The 15,329-nt window shown below is 39.6% G+C and overlaps 1 protein-coding gene across 1 annotated transcript; it reads left to right on the top strand.

Annotated features, from left to right (window-relative positions):
- Nucleotides 1-883: 883 nt before the first annotated feature.
- Nucleotides 884-5,093, top strand: chst1 (carbohydrate (keratan sulfate Gal-6) sulfotransferase 1). The gene is made up of 2 exons (XM_029462562.1): nucleotides 884-1,150; nucleotides 2,871-5,093. The coding sequence occupies exon 2, from the start codon at nucleotides 2,917-2,919 to the stop codon at nucleotides 4,201-4,203; it is 1,287 nt and encodes a 428-aa protein (XP_029318422.1). The 5' UTR covers nucleotides 884-1,150; nucleotides 2,871-2,916; the 3' UTR covers nucleotides 4,204-5,093.
- Nucleotides 5,094-15,329: the final 10,236 nt, after the last annotated feature.

Raw genomic sequence — 15,329 nt, 5'->3', positions numbered from 1 at the left:
AGTCATTTTGTCATAGACTTCTATACAACCGGACTTCTTTTTGCAACTAGTGGAGTCGCCCCCAGCTGGATATTAGAGAAAATGCAGGTTTAAGGCACTTAAGCATTTGGCTTCACTTTTCAGATGCAGAAGTTGCACTTGGTTTTATCATTAAATTATTCTTAAGTGTGCATCCTTCTCCTCTTCCTCACTCATTTAAACTTGAGCATTTTTTTCCCTTGCTTTTTAGTCCTGCTTCTTTCAGGGACAGCATTCACTTTTCACACTCATGTCATGTTCATTATCAGCGAACCCAATCCTGTATTAACTCGGCTGGTAACTGAGATGCCCCGGAGAAAGGGTTTTGCAGATTCACAGAGCCCGAAGCGGTAATGCCAATGTGGAGAGTTCACATGAAAGTCAGAAGAGACCAAGAGAGGAAATGTTATGCCATGAAATCCCTCAAACCGGCACGCCAAGTAGACACAGACGGTGGGATAACATGAATAAGTGAGCTTAAATGTGCAGGGTACTGTAGCCATCACGTCCATGAAGGAGAAAAAATCAAACAGTTGCAAACAATTCAAATTGAAAAGGGTTGATGGAATCACTGTGAACTCCCTTCCACATTGGCTGGGTGAAAAGAGCTGATTTGCTTGTGTGTGTGTGTGTGTGTGTGTGTGGGGGGGGGGGGGGGAGTGTGTGATGTGGCAGGCAAGAGACTAAGGATGATGATGTGTGTGCGTGCGCGTGTGTATGTGTGACACAGAGAGAGAGACAGAGAGAGAGAGGCAGGTGGAAAGGGGGAGGGGTTTGGGGTGGTCCAGACAGTCGGTCCTTGTGTACCTCACACACTCTCTCTCAGCCTTTGCGCATCATTTAAGGGGAGCCCGGCTGTCGCTTTTCTCATCGTCTGGCTGATTCATAATAACACCGCCGCTTCAACGTTACTCTACCACTTTTTCTATATTTCGCTCTGCGTCTGCAGCCAAACGTTCAACTTAAACCGGCTCGCACCACCGTTATATGGAAAATACGGGTCCGCCAGGCGCATTTATTCTCTCCTACCCGAGAGGAAGCGCACGGAGGAAAAACGTTTGAGGACTAAAGGAAAGCAGCCGTGATTCATGGACGTACCGCGCATCATGAGAATACTACAACTACCAACAAGGTATAACGGACTTAGTGCGAATTTCCTCCATAATTTGACTGTGCTTCATCAAATTGGATGATTAATACAGGCTATATTTGATATTATATTTTTATTTTCAACACTTGCGGTTGGCTGGGATGCGTTCATTTGTGCTATGTTGTCTTATCGCAGCGTTAGAGGATGGCTGCATCGCAGAAAATCTCTGTCAGGAAGCATATAACCTGTTCCCGCTGAAGTATAGTGGGCTTTTCATTCAAAATGTCTATGAGAAGAAAGCATTGATGCTCTATATAAGCATAAGTCGTTAGAGTTGCTATTGGTGGCAACATAAGTCATTATTTTAGATCGCTAGAGTATAAAGCAAAGCATCAACACTGTCAGCTTCTTCACATAAACAGAGTGGGAGGAAAATAGATTTGTATCTGCTCTTATGAAACAATTCTGGGATTTTATTTTTCATCTCAGATATTATTTTTAGAGTAGCATTCCATTGTGCTTTGGAGCCAGAAGAGATACCCTGATGCATCATTTCTTTTTTGGACCCTTACAAGTCTTGTTCGTTGCTTCTGAAGTGATGGTGAGCCTTTATTTTACTTACACCATCAAAGGTCCCTGCATCAAGGCCCCAGTATGTGATGCTACAATATGACTTAAAAGAAAATCAAATTCATAATACGACAGGTTTTCTCTGTGATTATTTAATTCTTAATTTGAAGCATTATTTCCCCTTGACATGACATTGGCAATAAAGCTTTAAACTATAGTTTCCCTATCATGCCTTGTGTCCCACTGATTAACAAGTGGGATACAGTAAAATACTTAGACTTTCCAATCAGGCCAAATAAGGTCCTGTAATTAGATCTGGACATGTTGGAGTAGACAGAGAGCCAGGATGGATGTACGGGTGGTAGTGCAGTATAATGTATTTATGAAGTAAACTGTGTCCCTAATAATGACAATATAGTACATTTTGGTGTATTTTGAAGCCATAAAGAGTGCACCAGATAAATAACCAGAATATCTTTTTAATATTCAGTGAAAAGTTATTTTAAAACATTGATACAAAAATGAAAAATGTGTCTTGCGATTTTTAGAAACTGTACAGCCTGTTTTGTGCTTGCATTTGGCTGTGGTGTGGGCGCGCAGACAGCTGTACAGTCAGTTGATTGGATAGGAACCAAAAGTTAAAGGCGCAGAATTCTCCTCTTTATCTATTTTAATTTTCAAATATAAGGCTGTAGCACTGGAAGGAGAAAAACGGGAGACAAATGTAATGATTAAGTCAAAGGAGTCTGTCTCGTGGCTACAGCAATCTTTATTAAAGACCCTGTGTGTCCTTTTCTTTTTTAGCATATAGTAGGCTAAACCTTCAACCCTGCCTTCAACATAAGTACCAAAGTGAAAATGAAGCCTTTTGTCCCTAGAATCATAAATAAATTATAGGTTTTATGTTCAACCCACTGATGACTCACACTCAATTCTAAAAATCAATCACAATAGAAGTTGTCCCACCGTTAATTGATATATTCAAATTATTTATATTTATATGATGTTTTCTCCTCTCTACTGTACTGTGTCTAATTGTATTTTCAAATATATAATTTCAGTTGTCATTTTAGAGTAGTATGTGATCTTGTTTTGGTATAAACATCTAGCAATATATTCACATAATTGTTAGACCCAAAAACAAATACAATAATTTCTAAGAATAAAAACACCAACAATTATTTGTTCACAGGGAGGACCTGGCATGGACCGCTGTATCTAAATGAAGTGGTTCAGCCATGCAATGTTCCTGGAAGGCAGTGATTCTACTGGCCTTGGCCTCCATTGCCATCCAGTACACGGCCATCCGGACACTCACCTCCAAGCCTTTCCAGCTGTGCCCGTTGCCCAGCCCCCAGAACTGTGGTCTGGGGGGCCAGGAGACAGAACCTCCCTTTGAGCGGGGAGCAGCAGGCGGTGGCGGCTGCGAGGACTACCCTTACTTTTCCATCAATGCCACACGTAAAACGCACATACTTGTCCTGGCCACCACCCGTAGCGGCTCCTCTTTTGTTGGCCAGCTGCTCAACCAGCACCAGGAGGTATTCTACCTGTTTGAGCCTCTTTATCATGTTCAGACCACACTGATTCCACGTTTGTCACACAGCCGTAATGCTGCAGACCGGCGTGTGATGCTGGGTGCCAGTCGAGACCTCCTGCGTAGCCTGTACGGTTGCGACCTCTATTTCCTGGAGAGCTATATCAAACCGACGCCCACGAACCACACCACAGATAAACTGTTTCGTCGTGGTGCCAGCCGAGCGTTGTGCCAGCAACCTGTATGTGATGCCTTTGGTCCTGCTGATGTGAATGTGGAAGAAGGGGACTGTGTTAAGAAATGTGCGGCTCTAAACATGACCTTAGCAACAGACTCATGCCGCGAGAAGCGGCACGTGGCAATCAAAATTGTTCGGGTGCCGGAGATTGGAGATTTACGCGCTTTGGTAGAAGACCCAAGGCTGAATATAAAAGTGATTCAACTTGTCAGAGACCCACGTGGTATCCTGTCATCACGGATTGAGACATTCAGGGATACTTATCGTCTCTGGCGTATTTGGAGGGCCACGGGGCGAAGGCCCTATAATCTAGACTTGAGTCAGCTTACAGTTGTCTGTGAAGACTTTCTCAACTCTGTTTCGACTGGTCTCAGCCATCCCTATTGGCTGAAAGGGAAATATATGTTGGTTCGCTATGAGGATTTGGCCAGGAATCCGCTTCTTAAGACAAAAGAGATCTATGACTACCTGGGGCTGCCTATGGATAAAAATGTAGAAGACTGGATACATGCAAACACTCGGGGCAGCAATGAGCCCTCAGCAAAACATAAGTTTGGTACAGTGAGGGACTCAGCAGCGAATGCAGAGAGTTGGCGTTTGAAACTGTCTTATGACATGGTGGAATACACACAGACTGTGTGTCAAAAAGTACTTCACCAGCTTGGATACAAGGCTGTAAGATCAGTAGAGGAACTAAAAAACATGTCCCTCTCACTGGTACAGGACAAAACTTTTGTACCTTTTTTGTAACAAAGATAGTTCTCTATGACTATTTTTGATATATTTATAATGTTGCCTTATCATTTCTTTAGTTTGTTGGTGTTGTTTCTGTAATTTTGTTTCTTCAAATTTGCACTGAACCTAAAGATTTTGAATGCACCGAAGGGAACCATAGACAATTCACCAATGTTACAGAACAGCACACTTTATACACAAAGTAATCAAACAAGCTAGTTTACAAATGTGTCATTATTTAGTTTTTTTCCATGAACAGAACGAAGAAAAGGCACTGTCTTCATTAATTTACTGTATGCAAGCTGTTGTTTCAACAAACGTAAAATGTTGCCCTTCAAAAACACGAGATGGGAGTTGGGACAGGTTTTGGTAAAGCAGACTTGTTTTTGTTTTTTTAGACCATTGATGACAAATTTGGACTGTACAAGCCCTACTGTGCAATAAATAGTGAATGTCGCAGTCAACCTTTACCACTATGACATTTCTATCCATGTGGGAAGAGAAGAGTACTTCTGACAGATGCTACGCTTGCAATGGATAATTGCAGACAATTAATAGGCTCTCAAGTTAAAGGGACAGAATCCCACTGGAGGTCACGAGTGTTTAGAACCATCTGTGATAGACAAACACTCACTAATGAGAGATAATGTAAAATGTGTCATTACTGTAGGTATTTAGAGAAGACATCACATTTATCAAGAAGATTACAATGTGGATGTAGACATACTATAGGTCCTAATTCAAGTACACACTGTAATATTCTGATGAAGAACTGCATTCGTCAGTTTTATTTAAGACTTTATTTATTTTTTAATTTGTCAGTCCATTTGTTCTAAATCACTCACAGTGTGAAATCGACATGGCCTTTTCTGTCTAATTAAAAATGTTTATGCTACTGTCGTCCATTGATGGTAAGATATTTGCTCATCAGTTAAACGGTAAAGGATTTCCTTGTTTTTATGTCACCTTGATCAGGAGGGAAGGTATGAAAACAGAAAACATCCCAGAACAGAAATAGCATATGCATGCACTCTCAAGTACAAAAACACATCTGTTTTAACAGTTCATTTAGGATCTATGTTTATCCTCTACATGAAAGATGCATAACTGAGGAAGATATGTCTTTGTAGAATAGTTTGAGCTGCAGATTCGATATTTTTTATCCCAGGATGAGTTGATAGCTTACACTGTACAACACAATCACATTCACAATATACCCACATTAGATCACATATAAAAAGAGCATTACAGTAATGACTGTCCATAATCTGGGACAAATCCTCTGATCATTATAGTAGCAGTTGGCCTGCTGTTTCAACCAGGCAATGTTAAAGGCCAGAAGGTCATGGCTGAAATATAGTACACCAGTCATGTAAAGTAATGTGTCCTTTATGTTGACCTACTCTAAATAATGCTGAACACTCTGGACAGTTGCCAAAACACGATGAATATAATTATTTTCAAAGTTCTGAATAGAAACAGGCTTTTGGCTTTTTAATCCAATTCACATAACATTCCTGAATTCAAGCACAAAATCAAATTGAAATAATAGCCACTGCTGTAAAATTAACAATATTATAAGCTGTTTGATATTATTATTAGATGAACTCTAGGAGCATTATTGCTGCAAAAGTAGATATGGATTTGAGACGTCCAACTGGCACGCAAATCAATGTTCTGTTAAACATTCCTGCAGTTGGTTTATATTTGGGTATGTTTACCAGTTCATGCAGTGGTTAGTTTGGCGAACTGTCTTCCCAGTTAGTGCACTGAATACATTATCATTTCACGCTGTGCACTCTATTTCTAAATACCCTTCTGTTACTGTAGCAGCTTAAATTGAATGTCAGTTTGCATTATGTCGCACAGAAACTGTCAAGGATGTGTTCACAAAACACAGCTGCACCTATAAAATGCAGAGTAAACACCTCAAACTAGCGGTATGGGTAAATACAGTGCATTCAATGTGATGAACATATTGTTACATATGCCCCAGACAAAAACAAGGCAGATTGTCAAAGATAGCAGTGGCTGAATTAATTGCTGCTTTATTACAGAAATAGGTAGTTTAATGGTAGTACCCTTAAAGTGATTCCAATTCCAATATAGCACTTAATTTGATACCTTTTTTTCTAATTTATTCAATACCCCTTATGGGAATAGAAGCCTTCAGTTTGAGCGTGGTCTTTACTCAATTTATCCCCACTACAGATTGTATGGGTTGTAGCTTCTGCAGTAATGGGCGTCACATTAAATTGATGAAAACTTGAGGTGATTGACTTGCGAGCAAAACCATACAAATACTTATTATTTTCTAGAACTAGGTATAAAAAGAAAATCAAATTCAGGTATTGTTTGATAGGAGAAGTTTTGATACTTGGTACTGGATTATTTCAGTCGGTACTGAAAGGTATCGAATACCGATACCAATCCCTAATAGTCAGACACAAAACGATTATGGTCTTCAGATCCACCATCCTATCACAACGATGTAGAGGTGTTAAATTGCATTTAGTGAAATGGTAGTAATACTATAGATCTGATAAATATGCAGGTTTCCCCTGAGTAAAGATCAAAGTAACGTGTGTCCTGCACACTGATGAAATTTCTTTTTTTTCATTATCCTTTGCTCTTAGTCAGTTTGGCTTTGAATTTTAATCTCAACGAACGGCATCACTGCCGATAACTGTGCAGTCAAATAACATGGGGCAAAGAAGTCCATTGACTTCCATGCAATGGCCACTTGTTTACCCATAAGATATAAACCCTGTGAATGGAGCATCACAACACGGGCTCATCAGTATTGGTGACCGGATGTCCATTGAGATGCAGAGCACAAACCTTTGATCCTCCTCTGTGCCGAGGCTGGAGGCAAACTCTCTCTCCCTCTTTCTGTGCTTTCTCCATCATCCACCTCTTTCTTTCTTACTGAGATCTCAGGGGATTGTTCCTTTGCTTCAGTGCTCACTCTCGGTTTTTCACTTCACCTCTGAAGCTTTTAGATGTGCTTGGAATACTTTTAATTTTAAAACAGAAAAATGCTGTAAAAATACATGCATATGATTTCTTTGAGCAATTAAAGGAATGATTTGACATTTTGGAACACACGCTTACCTGCTATCGATCACCACGCTCATGTCTGTACATCTGTACATTAAATATGAATCTACAACTAGCAGCTGGTTAGCTTTGCTCAGCACGGAGACTGGAAACGGGTAAACAGCTACCAGCACTTACAAAGCTCACTAATTAACCCATTACATCTCATATGTTTACAAAAACTGAGGCATTAAAATATGAGGTCACCATTTTACGCAGGGTTTGTGTGCCAGACAATTTCTTGGCTAGCTTCCCTGTCCAGTCTTTGTGCTATACCTCTAAGCTAATCGGCTGCTGGCTGTAGCTCCATATTTACTGTACAGACATAAGAGGGGTATCAATCTTCTCATCTAACTCTCCCCCAGAGAGCAAATAAGCACATGTCCCAAAATATCAAGATATTCTTTTAATTGTTTAAAGAAATCACATACATACTTTGCAGCTTTTCCCAGTTTGACAATAACAAAAGCAAAGGGAACACGTTCCTGGAACGCTTCCAAGCTTTTGTACGACAGTCTTTCAGTTTTTAGTCATCAGCATCTCCAGCCTCTGAAAGCTAAAACTGGAATCTGTTTTCTGCTGTCATTTATATCTCATTTATTTATTGCAAAATAATGAGAACTAACATAATTTGACGTTTCATCAATGGCCCTGCATTTGAGCGATATTCTAGCTGACGCACGCTTTTTATCTGAAGCTCTCAATTAAACTCAACTTGGCTCCTTGTTTCTAATGCTGGAATTGGACTTTGACAGTTTGCTAGTAATGGTGCACTTCCTTCCTCCACACGCCTGACCCCCGCACACAGTTTGCAGCCTGCTGCCCATGTGTCAGTGTTTGGGAGTGTCTCTGGGCTCTTGCTGAGCCCCTCATGTTGTGTATTGTGTCCCAGGGCTGAACACATGGTTCACAAGCCCCTGGAAGAAAGTACAGCAAATCCCTCTCCCTCCATGTCTCCCCTCTGCTTTTTATTCTTATCCCCTCATAATGTGACCTTAATAATCTGACCCTGTATGACTGCATGACAGAGCAGAAATATATGTGCTTCTTTGTGCCCACTGTTTACTGAGCTGAGCTGACAGAACATGTCCCGGTAGCTAAAGCTACTCGTTAGTGAGCAAAAGCTGTGGAAAGAGAATATTCTTGAAAAGTGTGCAGGAATATTGTGATCATTCTAAAAAAAAGGAATCGTGCGATGAAAATCTGCTGTTTGTTTCATCTTTCTGTGTGTGAGTCTGTGAGTGTTTGAAACCCCTTCTGCTTCTTGGTGGGATATGTAGTTATGGTGTGAAAAGCTCACTGGACTGAACAAATCCCGTGAATTATGGCATGGAAATAAGTCATTAACACTGTTGCTAAGGTGAAGAGCAGATATGCAATGTAATCAATTCCATGTCCATATCCACGTACCGTCTTTGACCCCTCAACACGTCACCTATGTGGTTGATTCGTTGTGCTGTTTGATTCTGCAGCCGAACAGCCTGCATGATTAAATCAGTTGCTGCTGAGGTGACCCGCTGACGTTCTTTCCATCACAGAGCTGTGAATGAGAGTCGAGCAGCACAATCATAACGATTCATGTGAAAATCATGATATTGTTTTGTTAAATTTTTCTGCACAGGTTGTCCAAGTTATTTGATTGCTTGCAAAATGGCAGCGGGGGCTGGGCGAGCTGGGCTTGGCTAGCAGCGATATGAGCAGTTTAATTGAAGCTGTCAGCAGGTCAGTGTAAGAGAGGCATAGCAACCAGATCATTAAGTCGTTAGAAATCGTCAGCACCATGATAGGTTTAATGGTCAGAGAAGCTTTGAAATGAGATTTCAAATATTTCAATATTCTCTGTAATATGCACGCTGGAAAAGATTTCCTGCTGGGGAATGAAATTTTGTGGTTGGATTAAATTCAAATCTCAACTCTAAGTCATATGTGTAACATTAGCTCATTCTAAAATTAGGCCTACTTAGAATCGGTCACTGCATTTTTGCTGGATAGATTTAATTTTGCACGAAGCATGCTCCTGAAACATTTCCAAGCCTGAAATGGAGATGAAACATCCTTACTTGTAATATGATCATTGAATAAATTACTTTTCATATTGACCTATTTTTTCATACTTAACATTTAAATATATTAAAGCATGAAATCTTACTGCGGGTATGAATTTATTTTTAAATGAGAAGGGGGAGGAACTGAAAATGACAGTCTGTCCCATAAATGCTTGGAGCTACAGCTGCAACTGGCAAGCATAGGTTACTCTGTCTCTCTCGATCCCACACGCTAACTCCCACACACGCATACACACACATTCACACTGAGGGGCCATTGATGGTTAATCCCCCCGTGGAAATGTGGGTATAGGTGAGTGAGAGTGTGTGCGAGTGCGCGCAGAGTCGGTCGGGCCGGTCAGTGCAGCTTACGTCACTGTGGTCAGCTGTGGCTCTCTCGCTTTGCTGCCGCTGTTTAAATTCTCCCTTTGGCTGGCCTGAAAAGCTGAAATGAGATTAGCACACAAGCACACAAGTATGAGCAGTCCTGAGCTAAAAATGAAGCTCTGAGAGGTCAGGAAATAGAGGAAAAATGGAAATATCTACATTTTGACACTGTGTGAAATGTATGATTCACAGATATACTGTAAGACTTGCAAATATGTGCAGTGGAGACCTTGTGCAATATTCCCATCACAACATGACAGAGGCTGAGCCTGGGCGGCGTGGTCAAGGGTATAAATCCTGATCAAACTCTCGACAACCTAGCACATTTGTTTTTTCAGTCACTGAGGCTGTAAATCAGAGCTCTATGGGTGCAATGATGGAGTGGTGAATGAAGGCAGTGATGTATGTCTGAATAATGTCATTTTATGCAAAACCTTAGTTATGTAATGGAACAGTCTTCTTTTTAATCAAATCATACTCCATGTTTTTTTTTCTCATCTAGATATGGGTTAAGAGAGTATTTCTCATAAATCCTAGCTGAGATAAGCTCTTGTTGTGGGGATTTATCTGCAAACCCGTGAAGCCTACACATATATTTTAGCCTTGTCTTTGCATATAAGCTTTTGCCAGACGTGAGCATCAGTTTCTCTCAAATAGTCTTGCAACATATGTTCTTTTGTACGGTGTGAGTTTTAGAGAAAAAGATGACACAAGTAGTGTCATCTGTGTGTGTTTTATTTTCATTCAATATCCACTATAACCACGGCTTGATTTTATTATTATTCAACATATCGGCAATCTCTCAGAGCTTGAGGCTGTTCCTAATTACACTTGATATAAAAGATCAAATTGAAACATCACAGATTAGTCTATTTTGAGCTTCATCAACCGGCAATGCTATAATGCAAGTACACATAATAATTGGTCAAATAAATAAAGTGGTTTATTTGATGTGTTTAGGCATATTTCTCTCTATTTTAAACGTGAAAGAAACAGTATCTGTTTAACGTTACTATAATACTAGAAGGGGTCCATGGAGAGCACCAATATTAACAATGTGTGTAAAAATATGTAACATTTAACCACTACTATAATAATTTATCCCGAAAAATTACATCAAATTATTTATTTCACATCTTTATTTAATTGTTTTGCAAATATCTATACTGGTTCATACTTAATCTGTTGAGAACTTCCTTCATTTGATATTTATAGTTGCTTGTTTCTTCAACACTATTACTACCCAAGGTCTCTGCCAAGCGCAATGGTGTAAAAGATTAATATTTCTGAATGGATAGCACCATTTTTTAGAGAATTTTATTATGTTTTCTTCCCACAACCCGAGTTTACGTACTCCATTCATTTGTTCTCATGGTGAAATCTAAAACATAGTTGGAGTATCTGTTTAAAAGCTACAGGGAAATCAAGGAGCTAACAGTGGTTATTATTATATGAAGACCTTGGTAAAATTGCCTTTGAACACCTGATGAAAGTAGTCTTTCTCATGACTTACTAGATTCCCTATGCTGCAAAATCAAGGCTTTGGTTGGATTGAGTTTCATTCTAAAGCACTGATGCTCTTCTTTGAGACGTTGAAGTGTTGAAAATGTTAACGTCCTGAAACCTAAACAACAGTGCAATACAAAACGACTAGTACATATATTTTATGTATCTGGCACCACTATCAGAAGGACAACAACACACCAAACTACTTGGTCAACTTGAGGCCATATTTGTAAGTGTGTCCATTGTTTGTGCCAGTTATGATAACATGTACTCACTAAAATAACTGATGATATCTGCGAACACAAACACATCACTACAAAAATGTCCAACAAGTCAAGAAAGGAGCTGTCTGATAATCAGACAGATTGTAAACAAACCAACAGCCAAAATTAGTTTTACATATCATGTTTGTCCTCTCCAAATTATTTGACTAACCTGGGAGTTTGTATCGAACATTTGTTCGAACAGATGTTCTGACATTTGTGTACATATAGATTTAGGTTTTTTCAATTTCGGCACATTTATGTAATTTTTTCACTTTATTATTTTTATTACTGAAAGGATAGCCAATCATTTTATGGTTTAGAAATGCTTGTTGTCATACTTAAATGAACACGTGCTGATTGGTAATAAGAAACCATGTCACTGTGTCAAAGTCTCATATTCTGTAGACAAATGCAGACTTGTATAACTTTCAGCCAATATCCTAATGTGATTGTTACTCATCAAAAGACTCTTTAGCCACGAGGGACATCAGTATCCTACTTTTATTAGTCAAAAACATCCAGCCACAGAGGTACAACCAAGTAACCATGCTATGGGAATATAACATGTAGCTGAAGTCCTGCAGATTGTTGAAGTGATTATTCCGGCTAGAAAACATCCCCTACTCTAATTACAGCACCAGCAGGTTGCACTGTTGGCACTAGGTAGAGAATATCCACGGATTCATGTTATTTTCAGTGAAGTGAGGCAATTTCCACTTCAAGGATACAATCAAGGATACAAGGATCATGTATTGTTATTGAAATGCAGTTGTTGCAGTTTTTTAAAAAGTTGCATCAGGAGGAACGTAAAATGAACGGTGAATTCTTTGGCCAGACACTATGGTCGGCATCCTTAAGATTCGATACCAGGGAAACATTGTCCATTAACTTTAACGTTGAAGCACCAAGCATTATGATATAAACACAGACTCTTCAGTTATCCAATTTGAATGATCATAAAGCATTATCTTGGTAATCGCTCCAACTTACTCTTAAAGCAGTGTGCTCTTTGACACAGACGTTTTGTGATCATACAGAACATTTCCAGAAAGCACCTCCCCACCAAGAGGAAACTTGTGCCCTTGTGCGGTAGGTGCAGATTTTCCATGAGCAAATATATGCCAACTTAAATAAACCAAAGGGATCAGATGATGTTAAAGCTCGAGAGGAAATAACACATCTGCGTAACATATGCTGCTCTCGTCCTTGGACTACTCTTGGGCAATTTAAGAAATGATACGATCGTGATAGACAACGAGTGAACCAGAAAATGTTCGTATTTAATGTTTTGTACTGAATGATAATCATTAATCATCAATCATTTACACTATAGCCTGATGTACAGTAAAATGCATATAGTTTTGGTGAATTATGTCACATTATAACAAACAAACTATTGACAAAGGTCAACAGTTTGTAAAACTTTAGTTTGCAATGCTTCCTCGCCTTGATGTGAGCAGAAATTTCTCCATTCCCTCTCCAACAAACATAACAGTTGGATATTAGTGAAATGTCGATAATCATGTATTGATAACCCGCTGAGACTGACAGTGATAGCGCAGTTTTTGAAAACCAAAACAATTAGCTGGAAGACAAAAAAAACCCACTGCAGAGCATAGAGGATCTGCAGTGGTGGTGAATATTTCTATACATATGAATTATAGCAGCTTTAGTCTTATTGATACAAATCAATGCATACTACTGTAAATCAATCCCTGTTGCACTTTGTCTGGCATTCGTCATCTTAGTGTGGAATCACATTTCCTTGGCCTTTGTCAATCACCAGTGTTTTGTTACATTAGGGGTCCCGACCTGGAAGACAGACAAAAAGCAATATTTTCTTTTCCTTCTTTACATTATTTAGTACCCAGTAATACACCTCTCCTTCCTCTCCCTGTCCTGGATATCTTTCTAGAGTGGAGCTTTGACTCAACTCTGCCTGGGTAGCAAAACACAGGTGTCGAGTCCTTGAAATGCAAGGATTGTGTATACCCGCTGGCTGTGTGTGCAGGATCTGTATACACAACCGTAGCAAGTGTGTAGTAACACTGGACTGTAATGTAACTTATATTTAGGTTCATACACACACACACACACACACACACACACGCACACACACACACGCACACACACACACACACACACACACACACACACACACACACACACACACACACACGGCTTGAGGCACTTTGTGTGAGACCTTTTTTGGAGCCAGACCTGAATTGCTTCGTTCATTGTGAATTTCAGCACCAGTTGATGATTTATTTTTCGCAGGATGTATTTAATAGATTTGTCCATCTTTGCCGTGACATACTGAATGTATTAAAATGCACCTGCTCTCCAAATTCTCTCAACATCTGCATAATTATACAATTACACAAAAGTCAAGATAAATATTTAATACATTTGTCAGAAAATAGTATTGTTCCTCAGGACTGCCCTGCACTGTTAAATTATTGAGTTGTGCAGTCACTCGTACAGTACCCTACACATTATGAGGATTCTATACAGGGAATCTAAAGCCCTTTTTCTCGACATGCTCAATGAAATGCCAAGAATAATCTGCCCTGCAATTACTGTTCACATGCTGAAATGTCACAGGGCAGTGGATGAATTAAGGTTCAATTTCAGTGATATTCTGCTTTAATACCTCAGCCACAGACGCCGTCATCCTGGATTTTTCATTCTCAGATCAATTTGTCGTGGTCGCTTTATTGGCAAACACAGAGACGGATTTGGCAGGGGAAGCCTGTAACATATATACCATGTGTCAAACCTCCCTTTTTTGGCTGTTTTCAGGTCATTCCTGACAGCAACAGCTGCAGAGGGTGATATATTTAGAAACTTGAGATGAGAGGAAAAGAAGCAAGTAGATCTGGAGTTGAGATTTTTGTGAAAATGAACTGTTGAACTCAACAATATGGTGCATGGTTTCATCACCTGGGGGCTCCATCACCGTTTGACCTCAACTGTGGGACAGATAACAGATTCTGATCAATAGCCCAACAGGATCAGGATAATGGGTGAGTAATTTCAGAGATATAAGAAGAAGCAAGACTGTGGTTTAGATTTGCAAAACAAGCTGTAAGGATTTGTCAGTTCTATAATTGTCACAGAAGCAGTGCCAGTTATGCCATTGTATGTAATGTGGCCCATTTTTTTGCATCCAGTAGAATTCCTGGCTGCGATATTCTGGGCAATCTGGATTGGAGCAGAAAAGCATGACTAATACCATAATACAGTGAGATGTAGTAATCTAGAAATGGTGTGGTTAATGCTGACTTCTGTTCTGATCCTTGCTGTGATTTTGACAAAGCTTTGACAAAACAGAGTTTATGGCTCTCTTTAATCAGTGTATGGCATACCAAGACAAGATATTCATTTTTTTAAAAAGCACACATTTTAAACATTGCTGGTATTAAGTCAGAGACATCAGACGGCTCAGAGTAATATTACCTGAAGCAGGCTGAGCTTCAGTGTTTGGCCAAAGTGCAATTAAAGAAGGATGGGCAATGTCTTTTGTTGGCCCATTCCCTTCACAGCTTCTTTCCCTTTATATATTTCCCCCCTTTTCCTTCTTGCTTCTATTTTATACAGACTAAAGATTCAACAAATCAACTATCAGCAGAGGAAAGTACTTTCCAGGGAGAAAATGTTATTAATCCACTGGTTAACAACCAAGAAGGCATTACTGTCTTGGATGAAGCTACGGAGCACTGGGCCTCTGGCTGTGCATGGCTGAACATAACATCTTGCTTCATGCCATTTTGCTGTAAAATAATTGAAATTCCATATCTATAATTACACACTGTGGAACAGTGTACTTAACACGTTT

Source organism: Cottoperca gobio, chromosome 3 (assembly GCF_900634415.1).
Source record: "Cottoperca gobio chromosome 3, fCotGob3.1, whole genome shotgun sequence".
Lineage (NCBI taxonomy): Eukaryota > Metazoa > Chordata > Actinopteri > Perciformes > Bovichtidae > Cottoperca > Cottoperca gobio.
Note: the sequence above shows the minus strand (reverse complement) of the source record. Positions and strands in the feature narration are given on the sequence as shown.